This window comes from Macrobrachium rosenbergii, chromosome 40 (genome assembly GCF_040412425.1).
Source record: "Macrobrachium rosenbergii isolate ZJJX-2024 chromosome 40, ASM4041242v1, whole genome shotgun sequence".
NCBI classification, from domain to species: Eukaryota; Metazoa; Arthropoda; class Malacostraca; order Decapoda; family Palaemonidae; genus Macrobrachium; species Macrobrachium rosenbergii.
In genome coordinates this window covers 5908022-5935334 of record NC_089780.1, presented here as the reverse complement: position 1 = coordinate 5935334, position 27313 = coordinate 5908022, and the positions used below count along the sequence as shown (strand labels likewise).

Here is a 27313-nt window from a genome sequence, read left to right as displayed (position 1 = left end):
TTGCATACCATTTTTTTTATTTTTAAATTTCCTAATAAAACATTCTTCAAGCATTGTAAATGCTTACCTTGCAAATAAACTAATCCATTTTAGTCTAAGTCTAGTTTCATTATTTTACTTTTTTCCATGTCAGTCTTCCTCTTCATCATTACTGTTAAAGCTCTTACTGTTTTGAAAATTGAATAAAAACTTTCCTTCTTGAGTTTCAGCATGCTCTGGTTTGTCATCTGCATCTTGGAAGTAGTCCCTGTCTTCAGCTTTGAAGTCTCTCCTTTCTCTTTCTTGGAAGCTGGCCCTGCCTCTTCCTTGGAAACCTCCAGTGCCTCTTCTTGGGAAGTCTCCTCTGCCTCTTCCCCTGAAGTCGCCTCTTCCCCTGAAGTCGCCTCTTCCCCTGAAGTCACCTCTTCCCCTTCCTTGGAAATCCCTTCTGCCCCTGCCACAGAAATCTCCTCTGCCTCTCCCTCTGGGATTTCCTCTACCACCTCCAATGGGTCCTCTTAAAAGACTTCTTTCACAGGCCTTAGGGCCTTTGAATTTCTTTTTGGCATCGCCATCAAGGGCTACCTTCTTGTCGTGATGGCCATCCTCTTGAAAATCATCATCATCATCTGGTTGGCTCTTTCTCTTGATACCAAATTTTTTTCTAATGTTAGCAGCCAAACAGCTTTCGGCCATTTCTTCTTCATCAACATCAGCATCCATTCCTGTGATGTTTTCATCAGCTGGAAGTGAAGGTGCTGTTCTGTTTAGGGAAAATGTGATTTCATTAATTTCAACTATAAATATACATGAAAATATTACTGTTTACCAAAAACATAATTTACTCTAAAACCTGTTCTGTATAAAACCATAGAGTTAACTTGACATAAAAAAATTATGAATGAGAGGTACTACGGGATGTTTACTGGGACCATAAAAATAAACCACTGCTATATTAAAAATTTCTCCATGATAAAAGCTTACTTTGTTCAGGCAGTATATTTTGCAAAATGAAACTTTGAAAATCTGAGTGGCCAAACTTATGGATCTTTATGAAAAATGAAGAAATATGCTTCATGACTGCAAGCTTTACATGAACACTATATTTCTCTTTGATATGCAGGAATAATTTGATTCAAGAACACCAACTTTCTGGAAGTAGATTAATTTTTTACCTTCTCTCATTCTCCTGATTATTTGTCTCAAGATCACAGGCAGTTTCAAGAGAAGAATGATGTAGCTGAATAAACTAAATACAGTAGTGTACAAGTTTTTAAAATAGGCATGATTTTTTTTCTTAATATTAGAATACAAACCCATTACCCAATAATACCTCAGTCATAAGATCAGCTGTTTTCAGACACTCCAGAAGAGAAACTCCATAAGTGCAGCACATGCGGTGTACTGTAGGCATTGCTTAAGGTTCTTTGCAGCGTCCCTTCCATGGCCCCTAGCTGCAACCCCTCCTTTTACTATATTCTCTTTCTTCCATCTTACTTTCCTTAACCCTCTCCTAACAACTGATTCATGGTGCAACTACAAGGTTTAACTCTGTTACACTTTCAAACCTTTTTACTGTCAGTTTTCTTCTCAGCACTGAATGATGTATCATAGGTTTAGGAAGGAGGGCACTTGATGCAGTACATAGAGAACCACTGTACTCTCTATCAGGGAAAATAGCTCCAAATCCAATGCCACCATCAGATTTAGAGCCATCTGTGTATGCTAGAATGGTACACTTGTGCATCAAAGCATGTTCTAGAAAGGAAGCTCACATTACTTCCGATATTTCCTGCCTTCCTGCACTCAGAAATTTACAACATTGTTTCAATAGCAGAATTTTTATAAACCAAATCATTTTAGGGTTTCCATCGTAAAGTCTATTCTGACAAGGAAAAAAACGACATTATTACTAGGTTAAAAAAAAAAAATCACTACAATTTGGTATGTCAGCCACAGAGGTGCAAGCCTTCCAGGGCTTTGATGTCTAGCATCATCAAATCATTGGGACACCCTCTGAATTTCCCGGTGACTGCAAAAGTTCAGGGATCTGGGGGAATAAAGTGGGAATTCTTCCATAACATAATGGAAAAATAAAGTGACACCATCAATAGATGAATATGAATAAGGACTTCCTTATTCATATTCATATTCATTCCAAACAAGGGGCAATTCCCACTTTTAGCAAAAAACTGTTATCAGCTCTTGACAATAAGCAAACAACCTAACTATCCTTACTGGCATTTCATATGCAAAACAACCCACACCATAGATAGAAAAAACCTGATAGTAATATCATAGAAAAATAATTCTTATAGAGTACTGACATTCCTCTGGTACTACCAACCAACACACAACAGTGCTATCAGTAGACTCTTGAGTGCATCAATTTGGCCAGCTTATCAGAATGATAGAAATGGGTTACAAGATGAAAATAACACAAATGACTGAAAATGAATAACTGTCAGGATCACTATCATAAACAGTTTTATGTTAATTTTTCGTGAGAATATTTCCCGCCACTCTTCCATCCTCCTGTTCTGCTTGAACTCCTATCAGATCTAAATCATCGTCTTTACATTTTTCAATGATTTCCTGGGTTCTTCCTACAGGTCTCTGTCATGCTGCTTTCATGTCTACTCTTTTGATCACCTATTCCTTATCCTTTCTCATCACATTTTCAAACTATCTCAGTCTTTGAGATTTCGCCGTTTGTTTAAGATTCTTGATCCCACATCTCTCTGCCAATTCGTCATTAGCCATATGATTTTTTTTACTCTACTCTGGCCATGAATCTTAAATTCTATGGTCCCATCTTTTCCAAATCTGGACAAGACAACCCTTGACATATCTGAACAATCTGGGGAAAAGTGCATGCACACACAAATGCAACAAAGCATGAATTGGGTTGAGAGTTGAGACTTACCTGATCTTACTTTGCCATTTGTTTCTACACAATACAAACCATTGGTGGGAGGAATGTTACTCTTTGAACCAAAGGAAGGGCCAGTGTAAACCAAGGGTCGCACCGCAGTGCCATGTGAAGACCAAGAGGTCTTAGACACTGCCTGGTGGACGAGCTTGTCATTATTTTCAACTCAAAGCCTCTATTGCAGTCTCCAACTCACTCCGTGGGAAGAGAGAGGTGGGTCCCAGCACTGGTCCGTTTCTGAGAGCCAAGGCTGACTCCAGTCCAACAAAAAAGCAAGAGTTGAGACAGAACAGCATCCCTCCCCTTCACCAACAAGTTAGACCACAGGTTTGCTGTCTGGTGTCTAAGGTAGGTAGTAGCCCTACCTCCAGAGACCAGCAGTCTCTTGAAAGAGGCATCCTCTTTGGGTGTTCGCCCTCCCACTGAGGATGCGATCCTGGCCACCACAAGTGACCAGAGATCAAGCCAAGAGAATGTCTGGAGTGCTGACACAGCAGTCAGCTCCAGAGCTGCCACCTCCATTTGTGAGTGGGAGACTCCCCGCACACAGAAACAGTCAAGTGCTAACCTGGGACACAGACAAGTCAAGACTAGATCTACCTGCTGGGTAAGCAAAGGAATCTCTGAAGGAAGATAATACCGTATAAGACTCAATGCCCAAAGAATGGTCTGCAAGAACAAGCCATAGTCTCTTCCTAGAGATCATTAAAATGACAAATCATTTTAATGATCTCAACAAAATGCCTCTACAACTTGGGGGTGTCCATGTCCAGGGGCATAGGACCCTTAGGGCCCTCCAGTTTCTGGTCTTTCCAAGTTACTCACTCTGCAGGAGTGGGATGCTTGCCAGAGCCCCTTGACGATCTCCACCACTTGGGAATATGACCTGTCCGGCCCAAGGATCAAACCACCTCTGAAGTGGGGCTGGGATGGGGTTGAGAACAGCCCTGGTTCCGAACCCCAAACCTGTCTGGCAGTGCCTGGGCTTTTGCCCTAAATATCATACAACCATCCAAACCTGTCTGGCTCCCAGCTCCTGGTAAGCCATAAGGGGAGAACAGGTGAGAGATTGTGAGCACCCATGCCCAGCCTGGGAAAGACCAAAGTCTTGCCAAGTGAGCGAGGCAGTGGGTGGTTATCAACCTGTGGTGACGAAATCTGCACAGATCAGGGAGGGCAGTCCTGCTCACCTGAACGTGGGAAGGGGCTGTCCCTTGAGCGTGCTCCAGTCTTCTGAGAAGCCAGGGCTTTTACGGGAAGGGGAGGCTGAACAGGGGACCTCCTCATGCTAGGTCTGGGTGATCTTGCCGGGCAGGCTAAGTCAGTTTCTCAGGACCCCTGAGCTCCTCTCTTTGAACTGTGGGAGGGAGCTGAAAGAACACCTGTATGCTCTCAATTCACCTTCTCTCACTGGGCCATGCTGCCACGCAGAACCAGGTCCATTAGCCAGGAACCCTTGTTGGCTGGGTAGGGGGACCACCGAGGCCAGTATTGGTACACTGGGGGTCTGGAGAACCCTGGGTAGCAGTTGCACCCCTGCACTCGGAAATGAGTGTGGCAGTACTCGTGGTACTGCGAGCAAAAGCCCCATCAGTCTTCTCTACCATGGAGGCCTGACCGCTTGAAAGCTCGAGGAGACTTCCTGCAGGGAGACATACCTGACTTATTCCTCCACTTACTAGCTTTGGAAGCAGAAGGGGGATGTGGCGACAGCACTTTACAATTAAGACAACAACAACTTCCTTCTCATCTTCCTCAACTTCTTTTTCCCGAGTGCAGCTGAGGTCAGAACTGTACAGAGCAAGTGGAGGAGCACATCCCCCAGAGATGCAGACAAATGCAACACCTGAAGATATGTGGGGAGACACCAAAAAGGTGGGGGTGGTACAAAAGCCAGTGGAGATTGCGACTTTCAAAGTCTCGGTAGAAGCAGTAATGGAACAGGATACCCCTTTGCCACCTTCAGGTGGTCGAGAAGAGACTTGACACTTGGCTCACCCAAGATGCCCAGGAGGGCCACAACCTTGAGAGCGGGCTGGATGTCCTCCCCCTTGATGGCTCTCTAACACACATTCAGTAGGAGTCGGTGGGTTGGAAACTACTCCCTTGGGAGTAGTGACAACGAACAGGAGTCTGGCAGGTGGAAGAAAAGAGCCGAAGAGGACCTTCGGTGTCACTGGCAAAACTGGGAACCTTATATCTCTTCTTCCTAGCAAACCTCACCCACTGTTCAGACAGCCAGACATGGCACTTGGAATGTGGACTTGACTGAGTACACTCTTGCCTCCCCAAAGGGTATGAAGATCTACTTCAACGGAGGAGAGAAACAAGGCCTGTCCTTCCCTGGGCAGTGCCTGAAAACCTGTTTTCTCTCCAAGGCAGCAGGCTTAATTGATTGAAGAGTTTGACTAAACTCTTCAACTGACAAGTCAACACTCATACACATCAATACATTCAACGAAGAAAAACATGAAAGAAAACACATGGCAAGTTGGGCAGAGAGTCTGCAGAGATGTCTATACACAATGGTGGCTGGGAGCAAAGTGGAGTGCATACTTACAGGTGGGCAAGGCTTCCCTCTACCTGTCAATAGCTAACAATCTTAGCCTGAAAGTTAAATAGCCATTCCAGCTCACATTTGCATGCTAAATCCTTGTGTAAAGAACAAAGGTTTGTATTTGTGTAGGAACAATTATAGTTTAATTGCTAAACAAATAGGAAAATTTGTTTCTTGTAAGAACACATCCACTCTTTGGCAGGTCCATGAGTGAGGTACTTGATGACAGTTGTGATGTAAGTAAAATAATGTTATTTACAGAAAATTAACTTTTATTTCAGAATTTAACTTTTTCAAGAGATTTAAAAAATTTAATTCATATTATAAGACTATATATTTTTTTGGAACATTTTTTATCTTAATTTATAGTTTTAATGAATTTTAGCTAAATATATTAAAAAAAATTTTTATCTTGACCCTTAAACGTCGAGCCTCTATTTACATAAGTGTCTGCCGTATGCTGGCGGTGTTCAGGAGTTAGCGCCGAAGCGGAAAAAAAGTTTTTTTCAAAAAATCACAGCACGCTTAGTTTTTAAGGTTAAGAGAGTTCATTTTTGGCTCCTTTTTTTTTGTCATTGCCTGAAGTTTAGTATGCAACCATCAGAAATGAAAAAAATATCATTATCATATATAAATATTGAAATATATGACAGCGCAAAAAAAAAATTCCATATATTTTATACAAATCGCGCTGAGCAAAACGGTTAAAGCTAATGAGTTATTATTTTTTTTTTGCATTGGACACTAAATTGCAATGATTTTGGTATATAACAAATTGTAAAACGATCAAAGCAACACAGAGAAAATATTATTACAAAGTGATGCATGAATTCATAACGCACAGACGTAAAAAAAGTTTTTTTCAAAAATTCACAAATCGAAATATTGTGCTAGAGACTTACCGTTTGTTGCAAAATGAAGGTAATTGATTGAATATTACTAGACTGTAAGTGTTTTAGCTTACAATTGCAGTTTTCGACCATTTTGGTCGAGTTAAAGTTGACCGAAGGTTGAATTTTTTCTATTTATCGTGATTTATATGAAAATATTTCAAAACTGATAAAAGCTACAACCGCGAGTTATTTTTTGTTGTATTCTACATGAAATTGCGCACATTTTCATATATAAAACTTTATGTAACTACTAATATAAAACGGTGCAAACATTATGACAAACATTATGACAAAGTGACGAAAGAATTTCTGAGATGTTCGGCCGAGTTACCGCGCGGACGTAAGGAAAAAGTTTTTTTTTTTAAATTCACCATAAATGGAAATATTGTGCTAGAGACTTCCAATTTGTTGCAAAATGAAGGTAAATGATTGAATATTACTAAAATGTAAGAGTTTTAGCTTACAATTGCGTTTTTCGACCATTTCGGTTGAGTCAAAGTTGACCGAAGGTTGAAATTTTGGCACATCGTGATTTATATGAAAATATTTCAAAACTGATAAAATCTACAACCATGAGTTATTTTCTGTTGTATTCTACATGAAATTGCGCAAATTTTCATATATAAAACTTTATGTAACAACTAACATAAAACGGTGCAAACATTACGACAGAGCGACGAAAGAATTTCTGAGATGTTCAGTCGAGTTACCGCGTGCGGACGTAAGGAAAAAGTTTTTTTCAAAAATTCACCATAAATCAAAATATTGTGCTAGAGACTTCCAATTTGTTGCAAAATGAAGGTAAATGATTGAATATTACTAGAATGTAAGAGTTTGAGCTTACAATTGCGTTCTTCGACCATTTCAGTTGAGTCAAAGTTGACCAAAGGTTGAAATTTTGGCACTTATCGTGATTTATATGAAAATATTTCCAAACCGATAAAAGCTACAACCGTGGGTTGTTTTTTGTTGTATTTTAAATGAAATTGAACACATTTTCATATATACAACTTTATGTAACAGCTAATATAAAACGGTGCAAAAATTACCACAAAGTGACGAAAGAATTTCTGAAATATTCAGCCGAGTTACCACGCAGACTTAAGGAAAAAGGTTTTTTCAAAAATTCACCATAAATCGAAATATTGTGCTAGAGACTTCCAATTTGTTGCAAAATGAAGGTAAATGATTGAATATTACGAATGTAAGAGTTTTAGCTTACAATTGCATTTTTCGACCATTTCGGTCCAAAGTTGACAGAAGGTTGAAATTTTTTGTAGTTGACATACGGTACATCCACTCGTCACCCAACAGACAATTTTAGTCGACTTACGATACGTCCAGTCGGCGTTTATGGGTTAATTTATAGTTTTGATGAATTTTAGCTAAATAAATGTTTGTTTTCAGCACTGAATGGCCATAGTTGCCCCAGTGCTTGGCAAGTATGCCTAAAATCTGTAAATCAATCAATCATGGTGCTACTGAATATGCAATTGATTTCAAAAGATACAACTTCTAATTACTCAGAAAACCTTACCTAACATCTTTGTACAAGCCAATTAATTTGTCTTGGTTCAGTTTTTCTACCTCAGGATCCATTCCACCAAATGACAGACGACATGGCAAGAATTTCATGCAGTCAACATATGAATTCAGCATAACAATTCTGTCCCTGAAAAGTGAAAAATAATTCAATTTTAAGAACTATCAACAGCACAACAAAGTTATATCTTCAGAATGAAATGCCCTGGACTACATACCCAAATCTGGCCATAATTTGTCAATGCACTGCGTCAACTTTCAAATACCGTATTCTGAATGATTACTGTATTATACTAATGGAATTTACCAGTAGTTAAATTTGTCTCTCCTGATCTGCATTCCTAATGTGTTATCAGCAAGGCTTGTTTCAAACCCTATAATTAATTACCATTTCAAAACAAGATGGAAATTATCGCCACAGCAATCACCATTGTTAAGACAAATCTATACCATCGAGAAAAATATGTTGCCATCACCCATTTTCATAAATGAAAATGCAGTTCCAAGAAAGGTCTCCAGAAGAGTAGCATGACTGGAAAGTAGTTCTGACAACTGAAAAACTCACACATCAGTAAATTACCACCACTCCATCAGGTAGCTTCCTCACAAAGGGAAAAGCTTGTACACATCTATAGACTTAAGAGGGAGAGGTTTTCTACAGAACAGCCTCCCAGAGAAGAGCTTCAGAAGCTCAAGCAATACAATTCAACTTGCATTTTAATATTTTACTTACATTTTATTTAATAACTAATTTGTTAATTTATCTGTTTTTCTAATAACTGATCTCTTCTTCCTATATTTCCCATTACCTTCTGTTCCTTCTTTCAAATGAGCACCATATTCTTTGGAAGCTTGAATTTGATGTCAACTGCCCCTGTAGGGTTTTTCCATATGAATACGGTTCACTTCTGAATAATAATAATCAAGAGAATTTCCTGACCATTAAATAAAGGGTTTGTATGCCATTACTCAATCAGGCTGTAAGAACCCACACTGAAGTGGAAATTGACACTACAACGGGTAAATATGATCAACGAATTTGCTTTACTGTCTTTCCTTCTCTCCCCTTGCCAAGAGAGAAGGGGAACTTGTATCCCTTCATTGGTAATGAAAAGACTGGTGCCTAGTCAGATAGCTTACCTGCGCTCACATCTGTCCAGCTTATTGTGGAATGACACTCCTTGTACCAGAGAGAGTGTAAGCAAGAGAGAGAGGGAAGAGAGCCAGTCACTCCTATCCTGTCTCCTGCCAACTGGATACCTAGACGAGGTGATGACTGTCCCAGAAGGAGCTGGGCTCACTACCCAACCCATTGAGCAGCCACCAATGGTCCATGGATAGTATGTCCAAGGCCAGAGGGCAATATTCTTGCAAGAAAGCTTATTTGACTGATGGGTTTGAAAATGCAAAACATAGCACATAGTCAACAACCAAAGAAGGGAAAGGAACACAAGTTTAATCACTAAAAATTTGAATGGCAAAAGTCGGGCAGAGAGTCATGACAGATGTCTGGACTCACCAGCGGCTCGAAGAAAAGTGGAGTTCAGACTGACAAGTGGGCAGGACTTCCCCCTGCCTGTCAGTAATTGGCTACCTTGTCGATAAGTTTGAATTCTATGTAAAGAATGAAGATTTGTATTTGTGCAGGAGGAAAGTACAGTACTTGTTACCAAGTTTCAACAACTAATTCCAGCTTGCACTTAGGAATATGCCTACTTAAAAAGGCAATGATTGTTTTTCCTTGAAAACAAACCTTTCCTTCTGCATAAAATCATAGACATTTAATTATGAAACAGTACTGTGTATATGCATAAGAAATCCCAATGCATGGTCCTGAAAAATGAAGTTCTCCAGATATTCATTGTGTTGCATAAAATAGTTTCTATTACTTGTTTCAGTTCAATTATTTTTACAAATTGTAAGAAAATGCAGGGTCTGATTTTTCTCCATGCTATGAGAAAAGAAGGCCAGTCCTGTGGGAGTTTTGATTTTTTACTTAGCTGACTAATTAAACTACATCTTATTATCTAACCAGAAGGAAGGGAAAAATCTGACAAAAACCACTGACTGGAGTAAGAATAATCTTGTAAAAGCCACTGGGTAGAATAAGAAGATTCTGCCAAAAACCACTTGTTCACTAGAATAAGAGGAATCAGCTAAAGCCACTGGCCAGAACAGGGAGAACTGGCAAAAGGCACAAGTTGGCAAATGGCTTAGATAAGAATTTGACAAAAATCATAATTTCATCTGAGAACTGGGCTGTGCAAGAAGGGTGGGGGGACGGGTTTGAGCAGTTACATAGACCAGGATTACTGAGAAGAAAGAAGAAAATGGGAGATCAGCAACAGACGACTGAAGTGAGATAAAAGAATGGTTGATGACTGGAGGAACAATCATTTAATGCCAGCATCACTCCATGTGGTCTCTGATGTAAGATCTACTGTCAAAGACCATCACTAAAGGTACAATGACTGTCTCTATATGGTGAATAAATCTCCTAAGGGTGTTTCAAGTGGTAGAAAAATGTTTTGGCATGTCCACCCATTATGTCCTAACATCTTTCAAGCCAATGTGCACGACACCACATGAAAATGACCTGTATATGGATCTGGGTACTTACATAAGTCCCATAACCTCCTCACTTTAATCTCTTTTCATGATTGGGTGAGGCCATGGACAGGCACTAAAGACACTTCCCCATGCCATCCTCATACAAGGTTTTCTTGACAGTTCGTTCTGTATGGTGGTAGCAACAGAATACATACTGACCTACAAGTCCTTATAAGACCCAGGTACTTTCCTTGCCATTCACTTGAGCCCTCCTACGTCCCAACTTACCGATGGGCATTGCATTTGTCGTCCATTTCCTAAAATTGCGGGTAAACCTGATCCTTAACTTTAACACAAATTGGTTCTGGTTTTAAAATAAAAAGAATTAATTTTAATTTTCTCAAAATTGAATAATCTTCTTAGCATCAAGTTTCCCTAAATTGGTCATCTTTGCCTATTTTTATTATGCTGCTTCTCTGAATCAGTTCTTTAACTAAAAATTTAACAATGTGGCTTATTGCTATAGTTAGCTGACAGTCATTAAGCCATAGTTAGCTGCCAGTCATTAATAAGTTTAACTGGGACCCTGCATAATTCGAGAGAATCTCTCTTGGTGTTCTGTTCCCAGTTTATTTTCCCAAGCCAGAAAACTTAAACTTCAAATTACTTGGCCACCAGTAAATACACATCATTGGCAAAGCAGAGGATGAGTTGCTGGTAAAGTTCCAAGAAGAGAACCATGCCTGCTATAATTCGGGAGTGATAATCTGTTCCTGAAGAAGGTACTAAAGTCAGTTAGGAATTCAAACTAGCTAACGATAGTCATTCTGGAAGTCCCCAAATTCATGTGATAAGTGAAATTTATGGGACTTTGGATTTGCTCCTTTGGTTACGTAACAAGATTTACCAAGTGTAGCAGTACTTTGTCTTTGGGCAATCTTAGCATGGGGTTACATTTCTATCTGAGGAGTACAGCTATTTAAGGAAGTGACTTCACTGATTTACACAATACACAGGGGATGAATAACAATTTTAAAAAAAGCTACTGTGTACAATAAACCCCCCGTACTCGTGGTCTCACTATTCACGGATTTCTCTGTGGAACGTATCTACCCATTATTCGCAGAAAATTCACCCATTCGCTGTATTTTTCGCTAAGAAATATTCACAAATTACTGTATTTTCATATCATTTTCATGACTAAATGCACTTTTTGTGATAAAACTACTAAAATACTCAGGTACTGTATAAGCATTTTTAGAGGGTTTTTTGTGTTTGAACTATCAAAATAGGCAGTTCTAAGTGTTTTTAGAGGGGTTTTAAGTATTCGTGGATTTTAGCTATTCGTGAGGGGGGGTTGCAGTACGCATCCCCGCGAATACAGGAGGTTTACTGTACAGCAACATCCTGCACCCTACTTACGCTCCTTCGTGTAGCATGCTGAGCTGGCCTTTATAAAGTTGCTGACGTTCCTCTGCATCGTCAAGTATCTCACGTTTCTCTTTGCTCTTTTTCATAAACTGAAAAATAAGGTAATTCATTATTCTAATCTGCTCTCTTACACTCGGTAAGAAGGCAAAAATACAAAATTATGAACATTTTTCATTTACAACCAATATAATTTTTCTTAATGTATACTGTATTAAGAATGAGGACAAATACAGAAAAATTATTATTAATTAATAATCAGCAAGACTGACAGGTAGCTCATGTGGTGCTAGATACTGTACTTGCAATATGTTTAGGCATTTTTCACATTTTCCACAAATAACATAATGCACTCAATTTACCACAGTTATGTCAATTGTTATGGTAGAAGTGACTGAGGAAAACTAACAAATGAAAGTATGAATCTAAACATTATGAAAATACTATATTTCCACGTATAGACAAAAATTCACAGCAATTTTGTACAAAGGTTGGTAATTAAGTTGGGCACTTATCTTTTCCATAAAAAAGTGACCTTAAAAAATTATAATAATCATAACTATTTTACAGTATTGTTTCCTTTCCGGGGTTGGAAGTGAAATGAGTTCTCTTCATACCCCTCTGTCAAGTGCTCTTCCTGCCTGAACTCCCATCAGCTCTAGGTCCTCAGCTACTGCTTTTCCCAGGATTTTCTGGGCATTCCTACAGGCCTCCATCCTGGTACATGTCCTTATTCTTAAAATGCTTGATAACAAAGACTACTGTATATATACTTTGTAACAACAAAATTAATCTTGTCAACCTCGGATTGTTACCTTTCATATCGCCTACAAACAGGGAGGGAAAATTATGGTCTGTAAATTCAAGCAGAAGGTACAATGTCATGCTTAGGTAGCATCCAAGGTTAATGCCACTGCAAAACCTCAAGTTTTTTCTTACACAAAAGTATGTTTTTGCATGCAAACCCATTAATTATACCATAACCAAATTCTTTCTCCACAAAATCCAAGACATCAATCTGCTACATGACAAACAAGAAGAATGAAGGTAAATGGCACCCATGCACCAAGTTCTTGGGTAGTCTCGCCAGTTAGTTGCAAAATATCAGATGAGGATGGAACTCTGAGTATAATTCTATTTGAAAATAGCAAATTTTTACAGAAATTTGTATTTTTGCTAACACACAAACCTGACATTCATTACATTGACAGGTAGGGGGAAGCCCTGCCCACCTGTCGATCTGCACTCAGTTAGCAAAAACATAAATTACTTTAAAAATTTGCTTTCTTCCTACACAAATACAAACCTTCGTTCTTTACATAGGAGACTGAACCACTGGTAGCAGGAGTCTGGGCACCTCTCTGAGCTGACAGATTGGTTCTACACACCTGGGAACACCTTCCTGGTCTGATAAGAGCTGAGGAAAGAATCCTGCACCTCTAACAAGTTGAAAATATGGGATGTTCAACTACTAGACTTCTAGGCATAAAGTATTGAGTTAGCTTTCAGTACCTTGTTGAAGGCTGAAAGGACCAGTATGCAACGGAGACAATAAAACTTAATGAGTAAAAAGCCACAATTATGTATATGAGGGAGCTTTCGAACATTTGCATAACAGTCCTCTTCAGCCAAATAAAAAAGAATACACGTATTTCTTAAGAAGACAATTGACAAATTTTTTGTAACAGTCCTGGAAACCAACAAACAATCTATCAGCATAAATTAAGAAATGGCGGTCATGTAATGGCTGTTTCTCCGTATCTGTGAGCCAGACTTTGTGATCTTAACAGCTGTCTCTCGTTCATAATGCTCATTACTGGTGACAAGGTGATTCTTGGGTGGTGAACGTTTTGCAGCATTGGTGCCTAATGTTTCTGTGATAACTGCCACTTCAACAACCTGTGTGGAGAGAGGTGAGGGAGGCACAGTATCAGGGGCCTCGAGAAACTGCTTCAAATTTAAATTTATGGAATGACTGACTAGCCTGTCTGTATGTCTGTCCTCCTTTGTAAAGGCTTTATTGCCATCCAATGTGTTGCAAATATTTATCAAAGCCCCCTCCACTCCATAACTGCTCTTTTATGTTCTTGTAGTCTCATGTCCTTCCCTCTACCTGTCTCTCCAATATAAATTGCAGAGCTTGCATTTTACAGAATATGCTCCTATATCTCTCTTGATGTTACTATCACTACCAATTCTGTGGCTATTAGTATATTCTTAGTCAATTCTGATTGGACTGAATTATCATATGTGAAGGGTAATTTAACATTACCTATGCTATTGATTAACTGAGCTGTTGATTTTAACTTCTCATGATGTGGAAGCGTTATGTAACACTCGCTTTGATCAGTCTACTTGTGTGTAGGGTTGTAAAATTTCCCATATTCGGAATACTTTTACCAAGCTGAATTATCCTTCCCATTTTACTGAAGATGCTTTGTCTAAAGCTAAAAAGAGTTTTACAACCCTTCACACAAGCAGACTAATCAAAGCACGTGTTACATAATGCTTCCATATCATGAGAAGTTAAAATCAACAGCTCAGTTAATTATAGCACAGGTAATGTTAAAGTAGCCTTCACATATGATAATTCAATCAAGTCAAAATTGGCTAAGAATACAGTGTTTTTTTTTTTTTTTTTTTAATAGCCACAGAATTGGTAGTGATAGTAACAACAAGAGCTATAGGAGCATATTGTAAAATGCAAGCTCTGTAATATATTTTGGGGAGACAGATAGAGGGAGGGATATAAGATTACAAAAACATAAAAAAAGTGGTGAGGGACTTCACTCACAACAGCACTATTGCTAAACACTGTTGGGAAAATAATCACGTCATGGACAGGGAGGGAGCTAAAACTATACATTATGTAGAAGTAGTCACATAGGCTTTGAATATTTGCAACACATTGGATGGCAATAAAGCCTTTATGCAAGAGGACAGACATACAGACAGGCTAGTCTGTCATTCCATAAATTTAAATTTGAAACAGTGTCTTGAGGCACCTGATGCTATGTCTCCCTCATTCCTTCCTGCATAGGTTGTCGAAATGGCAGTTGTCACAGAAGTGTCAGGCGCTGATGCTGAAAGTCGTTCACCACCCACGAATCACCTTGTCACCAGTAACGAGCACCGTATGAACGAGACAGCTGTTAAGAAGATCACAACGTCTGGCTCACTGATACATAGAAACAGCCATTACATGACTGCCATTTTTTAATTTATGCTGATAGATTGTTCACTGGTTTCCAGGACTGTTACAAAAAATTCGTCAACCGCCTTTCTAAGAAATACATGTATTTTTATTCATTTGGCTGAAGAGGACCGTTGTGCAAATGGTCAAAAGCTCTGTTTTTTAATCTTTTCTGTATTTTGGAAAAAAGTCACTCATATACATAATTATGGCTTTCTACTTACAATTTCTGGTCACGGTATAGTGACGCACCACAGACAATAAAACTTGCTATTAAAACCAATGGGTTTATTCATTGCCTATGCCTCTCCCCTTGTCTAGAGAGAGAGAGAGGGGGACATACATCCATGCAATCTACATATAAAGATGAAGGACAGGATACCCCTGTCATGTCACTCACCTGCAATCCTCGTTAGTACAGCAAGTAATGGCTCGCTACCTGACTCTCTGCCCTAAGAAAAAGATAAAAGGGAGGAGACCAGTTACTCATACACGCTCTCTCTTGCTTACAGAATACCTTAGAAAAGATGTTACTTGTCCCCTCAGGGGAGTCGGGTGAGCTACACAACTTGTAGGGCAGCCACCACAGACTCCAGGAAAACATCTCCAAGGACTTGTGGGCAACATTCTGAAGGTGAATCGAAGTGAACGTGGTCTGGGGCGACCACACACCTGTCCGCAGTACCTGTTGAACTGACAGGATCTTTCGGAATGGAAGGGATGGGGCGATGCCTCAAACCTAGTGGCCTCTTGCCAGGACCATACCCATGTCTTCCTCACCAGACTATGTGATTGTCTCACACAGCCAGAAAGAGATCATGTTCTTGGACACCTCTTTCTTGGTTGAGCCAGTACTAATGAAGAGGTGTTGACACCCAGGCCTGAGAGCCATGTTCTCTTACAATAGTACCACAGGACCTTGACCAGACAAGTAGTATCTCATCCTGATCACTACCAACAAAGTCCTTTAGGGAGGGGACAAAAAAAGGACTCGAACTGATGTCAGGGACCGACAGATTTTGAGAGTTCGCCACAAACTCCAGGACAAACTCGAGTGTAACAGATCCTCATCCCCTGGAAAGTTTAACAAAAGAGACGCCATGAAGCACACCTACTCCCTTCGCTGAAACCAGGGCAAGCAAGGAAACAGTTTTCAAAATCAGACCCCTGTCTGATGACTCTCAACAGCTTGTACAAAGTATGAGTTACGCTATTCAAGACGAGGGTCACATCCCACTCGGGACCTGAATTCCCTGGGCGGGCAAGACTGAAAGAAACTTCTCAGGAGTATGGAGATCTCCCATGAGAAAGAGAGATAGACTCCTCTGAGTCTAAGAACTTGGCCAATGGCAGACCTATAACCCTTAATGGCCGAGACAAAGAGAAGCTTCTCCTGGTGAAGAAAGACAAGAAAGTCTACCTGCTGAAAAGTAGCTCTGAATGGAGAGACACCCTGTTGACAACAAAAACCACAGAAGATGGCCCATTTCCCTTGGTACACAGCTGCTGAGAATTTCTGTAGGTATCCAGACATCTTTGCTGTGTGTCGAGAAAACCCTCTCGTCCGCAGATGTTGGATAGTCTCCACTGCCTGATGATGCCTCTCAATGTGAGGCTGGCACAGAAGGTTGTGCCACGGGAGAATCTCTCTCAGAAACTCAGATAACAGAGCTAGCAGGTCTGGATACTACTTACCATGTGGCCACTTGGGGGCCACCAGAGTCAACCTGAGATTTGGAGTACAGTAATCAACACCCTCTTGACCAGACAAAATGGAGGGAAAAGTGCAAGCTACTAGATTGTCCCATGGATGCTGGAAGGCATCCTCCTTTCCAGCACATGGGCCCAGCAATATCAAACAGAGTATGATAGCTTTCTGTTGTACCAGGTAGCAAAAAGACCTATGCTTGGAACTCCCCATAGCTCACTGGCAGCTGGGACCGGGTCCATAGACCAGAGATTCTTGCCGACCCCGGTAGATGGGCTACAGGGGCCTGTACCTGTGGCCCACCTGTCCAGGACACCAGCAAGAACCCCAGGTAGCAGTTGCACCCGAGAGGTCAGCAACAGGAAGAGCAGTACCACAGTACCATTAATAAGAGACCAAGGATGGTACCGACAGCCCGGGTAGGTGGCCTACTGGGGGTCCGAAGAACCTCTGGTAGCAGTTGCACCCACGCACGCACACACTTGGCAACGGGAGCAGCGGTACCACTAGCGAGAGACCAGGCCTGGTACCGGTAGTCTGGGTAAGAGGACTACTGGGGTCAGTACCGGTGGTCTGGGTAGGCAGGCTACCGGGGTTGGTACCAGTACACCAGGGTTCTGGAGAACACCAGGTAGCAGTTGCACCCGTGCACAAGGCAATGGGAGCAGCAGTATAGTGAGAGACCATCAGCCCTCTCTGCAAAAAGAGGGCTAGCCATGGAAGCTCTACAAGGCTTCCCATGGGAGGACGAGGCAACCTTCCTCTTCCTCTGCTTGCTAGCTTGGAAGCAGAAGGGGAGGAGGTGACTGCACATGACGACGAAGACAAAATCAAGGACAACAATGACAACTTCCTTCTCCTCTTGCTTTTGCCGAATGCACCCTCAGCAACAGCATGCAAAGGAGAGCATCACTCGGAGATGATTTATACAGCAGTACCTGACAACTCAATCTTGACACTGAATGAGGGGTCACCGAAGGAGTAGGAGCAGTCCTACAGCTAGCAGACACTGTGGCCAGTAGTTGTCCCAGGCACGGTCGGAGCAGATACTGGTAGGCCCCTCATAGCCTAAGTTGAAAGTGAATGGCAAGTCGGGCAGACAAGCATAGACGCCTTCACACGACAGTGGCCGGAAGCAAAGTGGAGTGCAGTCTGACATGTGGGCAGGGCTTCCCGCTACCCGTCAGTGTCTGAAAGTTAATTGGCTGTTCCAGCTCGCAATAGCAAGCTAAATCCTAATGTAAAGAACTTCAGGTTTGTATTTGTATAGGATCAAAGCCGAGTTAGTGAAAGAGCCTTCCTTCCATCCCTAGAGAGTGTCTGCCTGTGGAAAACTCTTCCTCTGAGTGGAAAGAAGTCTCTAGCGAGATGTCAGAATGATTGCCCTTTCCCTCTTGTTGGCTCTCTACTGAAAATTCACTGGGAGCTGGCGAGGGGGAGATGCATCCCCTAAGAGTCAAAACAACAAGTGGAAGCTTGGTGGGTGGTAGGAAGGTGCCAAAGATATCCTTGGGTGCTGCCAGCAGAGTACTCCCCCTCCGATGACAGTGGGGAAACTTCCCTAGCCTGCAAACTTCACCCATTATTCTGACAGCCACTCCCAGCACTCAGAACAGGTGGCTTCCTCGGTGGCAAAAATGTTTTCTCCAATACAAAAAAAATGAGCAAAGGGCTATTTCAACACTTGACAGAAATCTCTTACACGGCCTGTCTTTAACAGGGCAGCAACAAATTGACACAGGTTTCAATGGTGTAGAGGAGGAAGGCTTATTTGATAGCAAGTTTGATCCATTGTACACTAAAAGACCTCATATCTCTCAAAATCCACAATAATAGTGAAAAGTACAAATGGCAAGGAAAAAGAATACTTGAGCAAAAGCATAAAGTAGGTCAAAAATGGCAAAAGTTGGAGAAGAGAGCTGAAGGAAGATATCTGCATCAGACGGCAGCTGAAAGTAGAGTGGAGCACAGACCAATGAAATGCAGTTTTTTGGTGTAATTTTTGTAGACATGCAGTAAATAAATATGCAAGAGGCTACAATAAATGGTATGGGGGACCTTGATGGGAAACCAGGGTTTTTGGGTGGGAAGAATGGACACAAAGGTATACTGTATTCAGTAGGATGTCCATGACTTTCATAATTCTCGATTTACTGACCCGCCACTCTGCATACAAAAGGCGACTTCATGCAGTGAGGAGGGACACATTCGTTAGGCTAGCCTAATGTACCTATATAAATATTATTTACCGAGAGACTGACCCGCCAATCTGCATACTAAGCCTCGTTCAACTAGTTACTTTGAGCTCATGGGTTAAACGCCAGGTCCTGACCTAACCAGATCTTACCTACCTAACCTGACTTAGGACACCGTGCCCTGACCTGGTTAGGAGGGGCTTTGCCCACTCTGGACCCACCAAAAAAGCAGTAAATATTTCGGTTGTCGAGTAATTTGAACACGTGGGCTGGGCTTAGGCTAAGCTGATATTCAGATATGGTGAGTAGCCTTGCCTTCCGCTTACCTGTGAGAACAATTGCCTAATAAATGCTACCTATGTGCCCCTTACCCTTACCTAACATACATTTACCTTAACTTACATATACATCAATGAACTTACCTTATTATTGGGAGGTGTCATATTTGTTTTCCATATGGGAAACTGGAGGTGGGTGTAGGGTGGCAATAGTCGCATGAACACGTAGAAACCGGTTTCAGATACAGGGTACTTCAACCGGAAGAAGTGATACACCAGGTACTTGTCAAATGCGTCTTCCCTTCTTTTGTACTTTGGGACATCCACCCTAGCATCCCTCCAGCAATGCTCAATGTTCTGGGTTGATGCCCCAGTTTCAGGGTACACAAAGTTATGTGAGTGGTTTATGGTTTCATGTGTGTATCCTAGTTTTAATTGGGAGTACACCAGCTAACAATCACTTATTATTTTCGTTCCTGGCAATATCCATTACCGTATTTGGGCCACTAATGTTTCCTTTGTAGGGCTGTGTACCAGGATGTTAAAGGTTTTTTTTTTTACTCGCGTTTAAACCCCCCAAACACCCACATTCCTTCGATGTACCTCCCTCTGTTGTACTTACGTTTGCTGAACTTGGTCTCGTCAAGTTATACAACTTTGCCTGGACCACCTGTTGGAGTACTGGTAGTTTTTCTGTGTGATGCAACACCACTTCCCAGGAAAAGTTGAACCAATCATTTACAGTATGTTCACATACATTGGTGGCATGTGCAACCTCGAGTTGAGTAAAAATGACTCAAGTTAAAACACCAACTTACAAGAACTTGCTCAATACCAAGGTGCGACTTTCAAACCAAGTTCCTTTAAGACCTGATATATTAATGTGACATCTCAGTCATCTTCTGTGTGAATTCCTTATGACTTTGTCGCAACAGAATCGGTTACTTTGGTTAAATCTGAACACATTAAGGCAACTTGGGCATTTATAAGTTAAATTTAACACTTTGTGCCTTGCCAAAAAATTAAAAGTCAACTCACGATCCCTGGACATAGGCAAAATATCTACAAAAGTAACATCGCAACTGAGGCAAAGATCCATTTCGTTCGCGGTCAAAAATCAAAAGGATGAATTCTGAACAAGGTCGACAAACCAAACCGGGGCCGGCATCTTCCGAGGCCTATGATTGGTTGGGTTGGATTAAATTTAAATTGGAGAATGTGACAGGTCAATTAGAAAAAAAAACTGCACATGTGCAGCAACCCAAGCCAGGTCGGCACACGACCAAAAGCCTTTGACCCAACCTTCGAAATGCCCGCAACCATAACGCTGCACTGTGGCCAACGGAAGAACTAGTGGAGAGCGACCTTTGCCACGTCGAAAAATCCCGTTTGATAATAAAATTGTGTGACCGTGAAATTGTTGTATTTCGGTCAGGTAAGTGGCTTTTCATGTGTATTTTTACCTGTTGGATTAAAAAGAGGTAATTCCAAGTATTAACTCAGCGCCTGTTTTTACCTTGGAAACTATTTTTTTTTTACACTTTTAGGGCTTCTGATACTTGCGGTGGGTTTGTTTGTTGTCGACCAAATGGAATATCCCTTCGCCGTGTTTGGTACTGGCCCGGGGGGACGGGGTTACCCATACGTTAAGTTATTGCACTCGCCGGACAGGATGCGAACCATTCCCAACAGACCTAGCTGTGCTCTGTCTTGTGAAGACTGCGTATGGAAACCCCTTGTTGGACAGACTTCAGGGGTTAATTACAGGTTAATTACATTCGTCCGACAAAAATTGAAGGTGAATCCATAATTAGCGACCAAAAAACTGTAGAGAAAGTCAAGTGAGAAGGTAGTCGCCGCCGCGTGAGCTACTCCTTAGTTCTACCTAAAAAAAAACAAAACAGCAACTAGGGGGGATTAAAGCATGACCTGCAACTCATAGGTACGAGATCCCTACGCTCATCAATTTGGAACTTGGGATAAACGAAATGAGTCTAATTTTTAGTCTCTTCCGGGTTAGCCTGCAAAACTAAGCAATTAGTGACCCTCATGGACTTAGCTTTTTAGGATGTTTCAAAAGAGCTGAAAGACAGGCCACTCCTGATCAAGCATGGCCAAAGCTTCGCGAAATGCCGTGGAAAATAACATCCATCCGGTCTGGCTCTTTCTTTCTTATTTCCGGCATTTTGGTGCTGAACAGCTGGAAAATGAAATATTCGGATGACTTTGGATCATTGCATTTAGTTTAATTTTGCAGAATAACTCATCATCATTGGAAATTGGCTCCAAATTTGAAAGAGGAAATTCAACAAATAACGTGTCGAAGGTTGTTGGGTTCTCGGCGGGATTGACCGCGAAACAAAAGGACCTACCAGACCGATCCGCAGAAACATTACCAATTTTAATTGAAAAGGTCAAGAACGTAATTTCAGATTCTTGACTTTAAATCACCATTTTTTAACATCAATCACACATTACCTTTGATACACAATAGAATCCACATGTATGGTGGACATCTTATAATTCATATTTTTCCTAACTAATTCACCTTTAAAAGCTTTTTCGAATTAAAAATGGCAAGATTTGGAAACACAACAATCACGGGACAGCCATCCAAACGGATTGTCTCGAGGTCCTGTTCCCCAGTTCTCAGATCCCAAGTGCCCCAGCGCAAAACGAAGAAGAATGGAGCCACAGAAATTATCCTTCCGAAAACCTTCGAATAGTTATATATTTACTAATTTCAGCGCCCATCTGGGGTCCGGGGGACAATGTTAGTTAGGTTGGTTTAAGTTTTGGTGGCGAGAGGTCGGTGGGGTCCGCCAGGTTGGGTTCGGTTAGGTCGGTTTCGTCAGGTTGCGTCGCCATCTTGTTTATCCGTCCGCCGGTCTACTGGTGGTGGGTCTCGGCTTCGGCAGCCGAAACCACAGCATACGAAAATGTTATTGAATTTGGAACTTGGGATAAACTGATCTAATTTTTGATTAGCCTAACTAAGCAATTAGAGCTTTTTTAGGATGTTTCAAAAAACAAAATGGCAGTTAGGAACAAAAATGGTTCGTCATTGCATTTAGTTGCAGAATAACTCATCATTAAAGGCTACCATTACCCTGCGAGGACCTTGCTTACCTTCAGGTCAAGAACGGCTCTTGACAGCTTTTTCTCGGAACCTTTGATATCTATGGACATCTTGTCTAGATTCACCCAAAAAATGGCAAGATTTGGACAGCACTGCTCGGGAAACATGCCATTTAAAATTTACGAAACATGCCGGACAATGTAGTAGTAATAGTGAGAACCTTCCTTTGGAACGGCTTCCTTTTTCGGTCTACTGTGCCTTCGATTATTATTATTATTATTATTATTATTATTATTATTACTATTATTACAGGTTTTGTTAAACAAAATGGCAGTTTCAACGGCATTTATCTTATTTATAAACGCTCATTTCGTCTTATCAATTGAGCGTTTACTATATAAATGATGCTGAAACTGCCATTTTGTTTAATATTATTTTTATTAATAATTATTAATAATAATAATAATAATAATTATTATAATAATATTAATAATTATTATTATTATTATTATTATTATTTTCATTATTATTTTATTATTATTATTATTATTATTATTATTATTATTATTATTATTATTATTATTAAAGAATCCTATTCATATGGAACAACCCACCAACGGGGCCACTGACTTGAAATACAAGCTTCCAAAGAATATGGTGCTCATTAGGAAGTAAGAGCAAGTAAAGGAAAATACAGAAAGAAGAAGTCTTGCTTATCAAAAAAAAATTATCAATAAATTAATCGGTTGTTCTTGATAAATCCTTCCCCATTTCCAATACCTTCTTCAGATAACTCTGTGGACAGTAAGTTATTAGTTACTTGTTCCGCTTTATCTTCCTGACATGGCTGCTGCTGGAATCTAAATCTGTTCCTATTGTGGCTGAACGCTGGGCAATATGATAAGAAATGCTCTAGCTTTTCATCTACATCTTCACAGTATAAAAATGTCCTGTCTTCCCCTTTAATTCCTTCCTGTTATTTAGCTATAGTGTGTTCAATCTAGCTCTGGTAATGAGCGTAGTTTTATCAGTGTTATAGTACCAAGTTTCTTCTCTTATATTCTATCTAAAGCTAACTTTCCATTTCTTTCTCATGTCCGTGTTTTTTTCTCAATCTTTTACCATTTCTTTTAATTGTTTTCCTTTAGTCGATTCAGTTGGTGAGATTCAGCTTTAGCTTCTTCATATACTCTTTTAGTTTAAAAAAAAAATGTTTTCTGATATTCGAACTATTCTAAGTTTATGTCATAGAGGTGGCCTATTCCTTTTACTCTCGAGACTATACTTCACATGGAATAGATGTTGTTCGTATCCCCTGGGTGGCACGAAGAATTAGTATCTATTCCACCCATTTCACCTCGTAAAGCACAATCGCAGTGTACAGCGGTGTTTTCAGCATCATCCTGTGAGCTTGAGAAAGTAATCTTTTGTGCTACTGGGTGTTGTGACCGCTAGATATTTTATCTGCTTTACTATTCTTATTTCTTAAATATACCGCATCAGGATATTGCTTTTACCCTTGTTTATATTTAGGAGACATTTAGAAGCTGTTTTATTAAGGATTTTGGTTTGCTGCTTTTACTATTTCTTGCAAAGAACGACTTACAATCCACCTATCATCTGGAAAGAATTTGTTCCTGAAGCCTACAATTGCATCTTCCAGCTTTTAATGATCAGGTAAGTTACTAACAGGCAGGATATGGTTAATACTTGATCAAAATTGTATTTAAATACCAAATACATTACAGGTAATGTATTTAAATACTTAAATACATTACTTTGAATTGTATCTAACAATTCAAATACTTTTGATAGCTTCCTTTTATAGGAATTCTATTAGTCTTCATGGAATTATATCATTTACTTTATACCAAAGCCCACTGAATACCGAACCTTGACTGAACACAGGAAATTAAACAAATGTCTTACATAATTTATTATTATTGCTTATATATAAAAATTTGGTGAAGACCACTGTGCAGCTTCCACTGGGACTTGTAGCAGACGTTGAAGCAGCCAGTAGTGTTTTCTTTGCACATAAAGTGCATAATATGCATTTCATCTTTGTTCCTTCTCTCTTGATAATTTTGAAGAATTTCCCATCAAACGAGCGATTAGCTTTTCGATCACATGATGTTCCCGCAGTATAAGGTAACGTTTCACTATCCATATCATCAGCATTTGATGGTGGTCCTTTATCTTCTTCAGCACCACTTGAGATTTTTGCCATTTGTTGCTCCATACTGAAACAAAATCAAAACAATCACGCCTACCAATGCGCAAGGGAAATCGTTGAGTGACGAATTCTGCTCCTGGGAACTCGGAATAAAGTTCAATAAACAATGCCTCAAAGTGGCGCAAAAATCAGTCTGGTCGGCCTGCAGCGACAGACTAAGCGGGATCCAGAGAAGAACTGTCCATGTCTCAGACCTTCGAGTCTTCGACTAGTTAAGCTCGTTACTGAAGAGACTACTGGAGTGAACAGCTGTAGAGTATCTATTCTCGACATTGCTACTTACTAGTGCTGGCCCTGGGAACCTAAGATTAGTTTCTCTGGTCATTATTTTTGTTTTTATTTAGTGTTTTTGTTGCTGGCTGTAGGCTACTATTTAATAGAAAAATAAAGCTGATTTTCAAAAAGCTTCACACTCCTCAAAAAGAGTTCTATCATTTTGAAATTAATATTGTAAAGAGTTTGTATTATCCTTCAAAGTAATGAAGAGATACTTTGCTAGAATTGGCAGTTTTTGTTTCTTATCATTCTTCTTTTACCTAAAAATCGTGGGAAAACCATGCAAAAAAATGACATAAGAAAGAAAACTCTTCTTCATTTTGTTCATTAATGTCTCTCCATGCTATGTGCAAATTTTCAGGAAAGTAGGACTACTTTGAAAATATTATGTATAAAGCTTTCTGAAAGGCAGAAACTACGGTTTTGAGACATGTGCATTCAAAGATTTTTATTTAGATTTGAATTAATTAGGAGTTCATAAACGTATTTCATACTAAAAAGTGAAATAAGACAAGCTTTGATCAGATACTTGTGGTAGGACTTTTTCGATTTTTTTTTATTCTTTTTTTGGGGGGAAGGGGGAATTTTGCCGAATTTCGGGCCACCAGCCAGATTGTATTTTAAAAAGTATTTAAGTATTTATAAATACTAAATACATGACAAAAAGTATTTAAATACTTCTCTAAATACTTGCATAAAAATGTATTTATAAACACAGTATTTAAATACAAATGTATTTAGATACAATTTTACTTAAATACTGTCCATCTCTATTATTTATTTATATAACCTCAGAGCAATCTATATTTCATCATGTCTTCTTTAACTTTTCTTCTCGTCTCTGAGTCAAAAGCTTCCTGGAAATCTTTGGATACTATGGATAAGGAATCTTATCTTGTGTCTTATCTACAATATTCTAGTATTAACAAATTGTTAATCACTCTTCCTTGTGAAGTGTAGCCTAATTGCAGCACCCGTGTTTTCCTTATATTCCCAATGTGCATTAAAATTTTCGTCTTCATGATACCCAAGGATATTTTGTGGCATTTGTTAATGGCGTTGGCCTAAGGCGGGATACAGTTTCTTTGCTGTGTAGGTTGGTTGTTTTAGACCTGAATAAAGGCATTCTGCTGGTTCATTTGCATTTGTAAGAATGGGGCTCAGCGTAAACAGTGTGAATGGCGTTTTCTTTAATCCATCTAGACAATCTAGACTTAATGATTAATTTGTTTTCGTCTTCTTCTTTCTAGGGTAGATGGGATGTCGTGCACATGTGCTCTCGTCGTGATTGTTGGAAGAATAATATTCTGTGCTTTATGTTTCGGTCTTCATGTTCCTATGTTTGGTTTAGGGTTCTTGGTTCCTAGCGCTCACTCCACAAACAGTTGCAGGCTTACTACACTGTTCGTGTTAGGCGCAGAGCTATTTAACTTGAAACAGTTTTACTTCAGAGCTTTTCTCTTTCGCACTGTTTATACATTATTTAAACGGACACTGAATTCCCTTGTTATTCACAATTTTAAACGCCTTTAGCTTTACTTTATTTAATAGTACATCAGAGTGTTTATTTTAATCCTTGACCGTTACCCTTTTCGGCAACAAGAACCCCAAAAGTTGAAAATGTTTCTCAACTAATTTTTACCTAGTATTGCCAATAAGTTTCTACTTTACTTTTAACCCTCACCATTTCATTTTTCCTGTTTTTGAGGCAGTACCATGTTATTGGCTTTAATACAGCGCTTTCCGAGTTAAATTCTTCACTTTCAGGACTAGTCTTATGTATTCTCCTAGTTTTCTGTTAGTGGATTTCAGGGTCTCGAAAGTAATGCCCTGCTCTTTTATTTTCTGTAAAATGTTCGGTGTTGTCCTCCTCCACTCTATAGATACCACAAACCAGTTCTTGTATTTACCACGGAAGTTAGGCTTCAATTCCAGCACGTTAATCTGGCTCTCATTATCGTGCATGCATCCTATGCTACAAGTACTCATTTTCCCTGAAGCGTCCTACGACCCTTAGCTTCGTCATTTCTTTCCTCTTCTCCTCCAAGGTGTCTTCAGTATCTCGCGTGATTTTTATCTTTATTTAATTTTTCAGTGCTTTTTTGACGCACTCTCGCATTCCATTAATCTTCTTCCATATTCATGACATATGGTTACTATGCTTTTTGTCCAGCACACAGGGGGCTCTTAATTGATCTTCTTTTATCTCTGTAATTAATCTTTTTTGTCCCTCCGAGAATATTCTGCTATGGAACAGCATATATTTTTTTTTTATTTATACTATATTCTGCGGGCTACTGGCCATTTGCCGGGCTCCGTTATAATTCCCCAATAAGGTGCGCCCTTTGGCTGTTCGCACATTCCTCGGAGGATCCTGTATTGCATTTTCTCGAGTGCACTCAGCTCGTTTTCCGTAGTTACTCCATGCTTCTATGTTGGCAAGTAATGTTAGTATGTACCACTCCTG

General features: G+C 39.9%; 1 protein-coding gene across 1 annotated transcript; it reads right to left on the bottom strand.

Annotated features, from left to right (window-relative positions):
• Nucleotides 1-22548, bottom strand: Mpp6 (M-phase phosphoprotein 6). Its single transcript, XM_067082974.1, has 4 exons — nucleotides 22385-22548; nucleotides 11876-11973; nucleotides 7899-8033; nucleotides 1-742 (listed from the first exon to the last, which is right to left on the bottom strand). The coding sequence occupies exons 1-4, from the start codon at nucleotides 22499-22501 to the stop codon at nucleotides 130-132; spliced, it is 963 nt and encodes a 320-aa protein (XP_066939075.1). The 5' UTR covers nucleotides 22502-22548; the 3' UTR covers nucleotides 1-129.
• Nucleotides 22549-27313: the final 4765 nt, after the last annotated feature.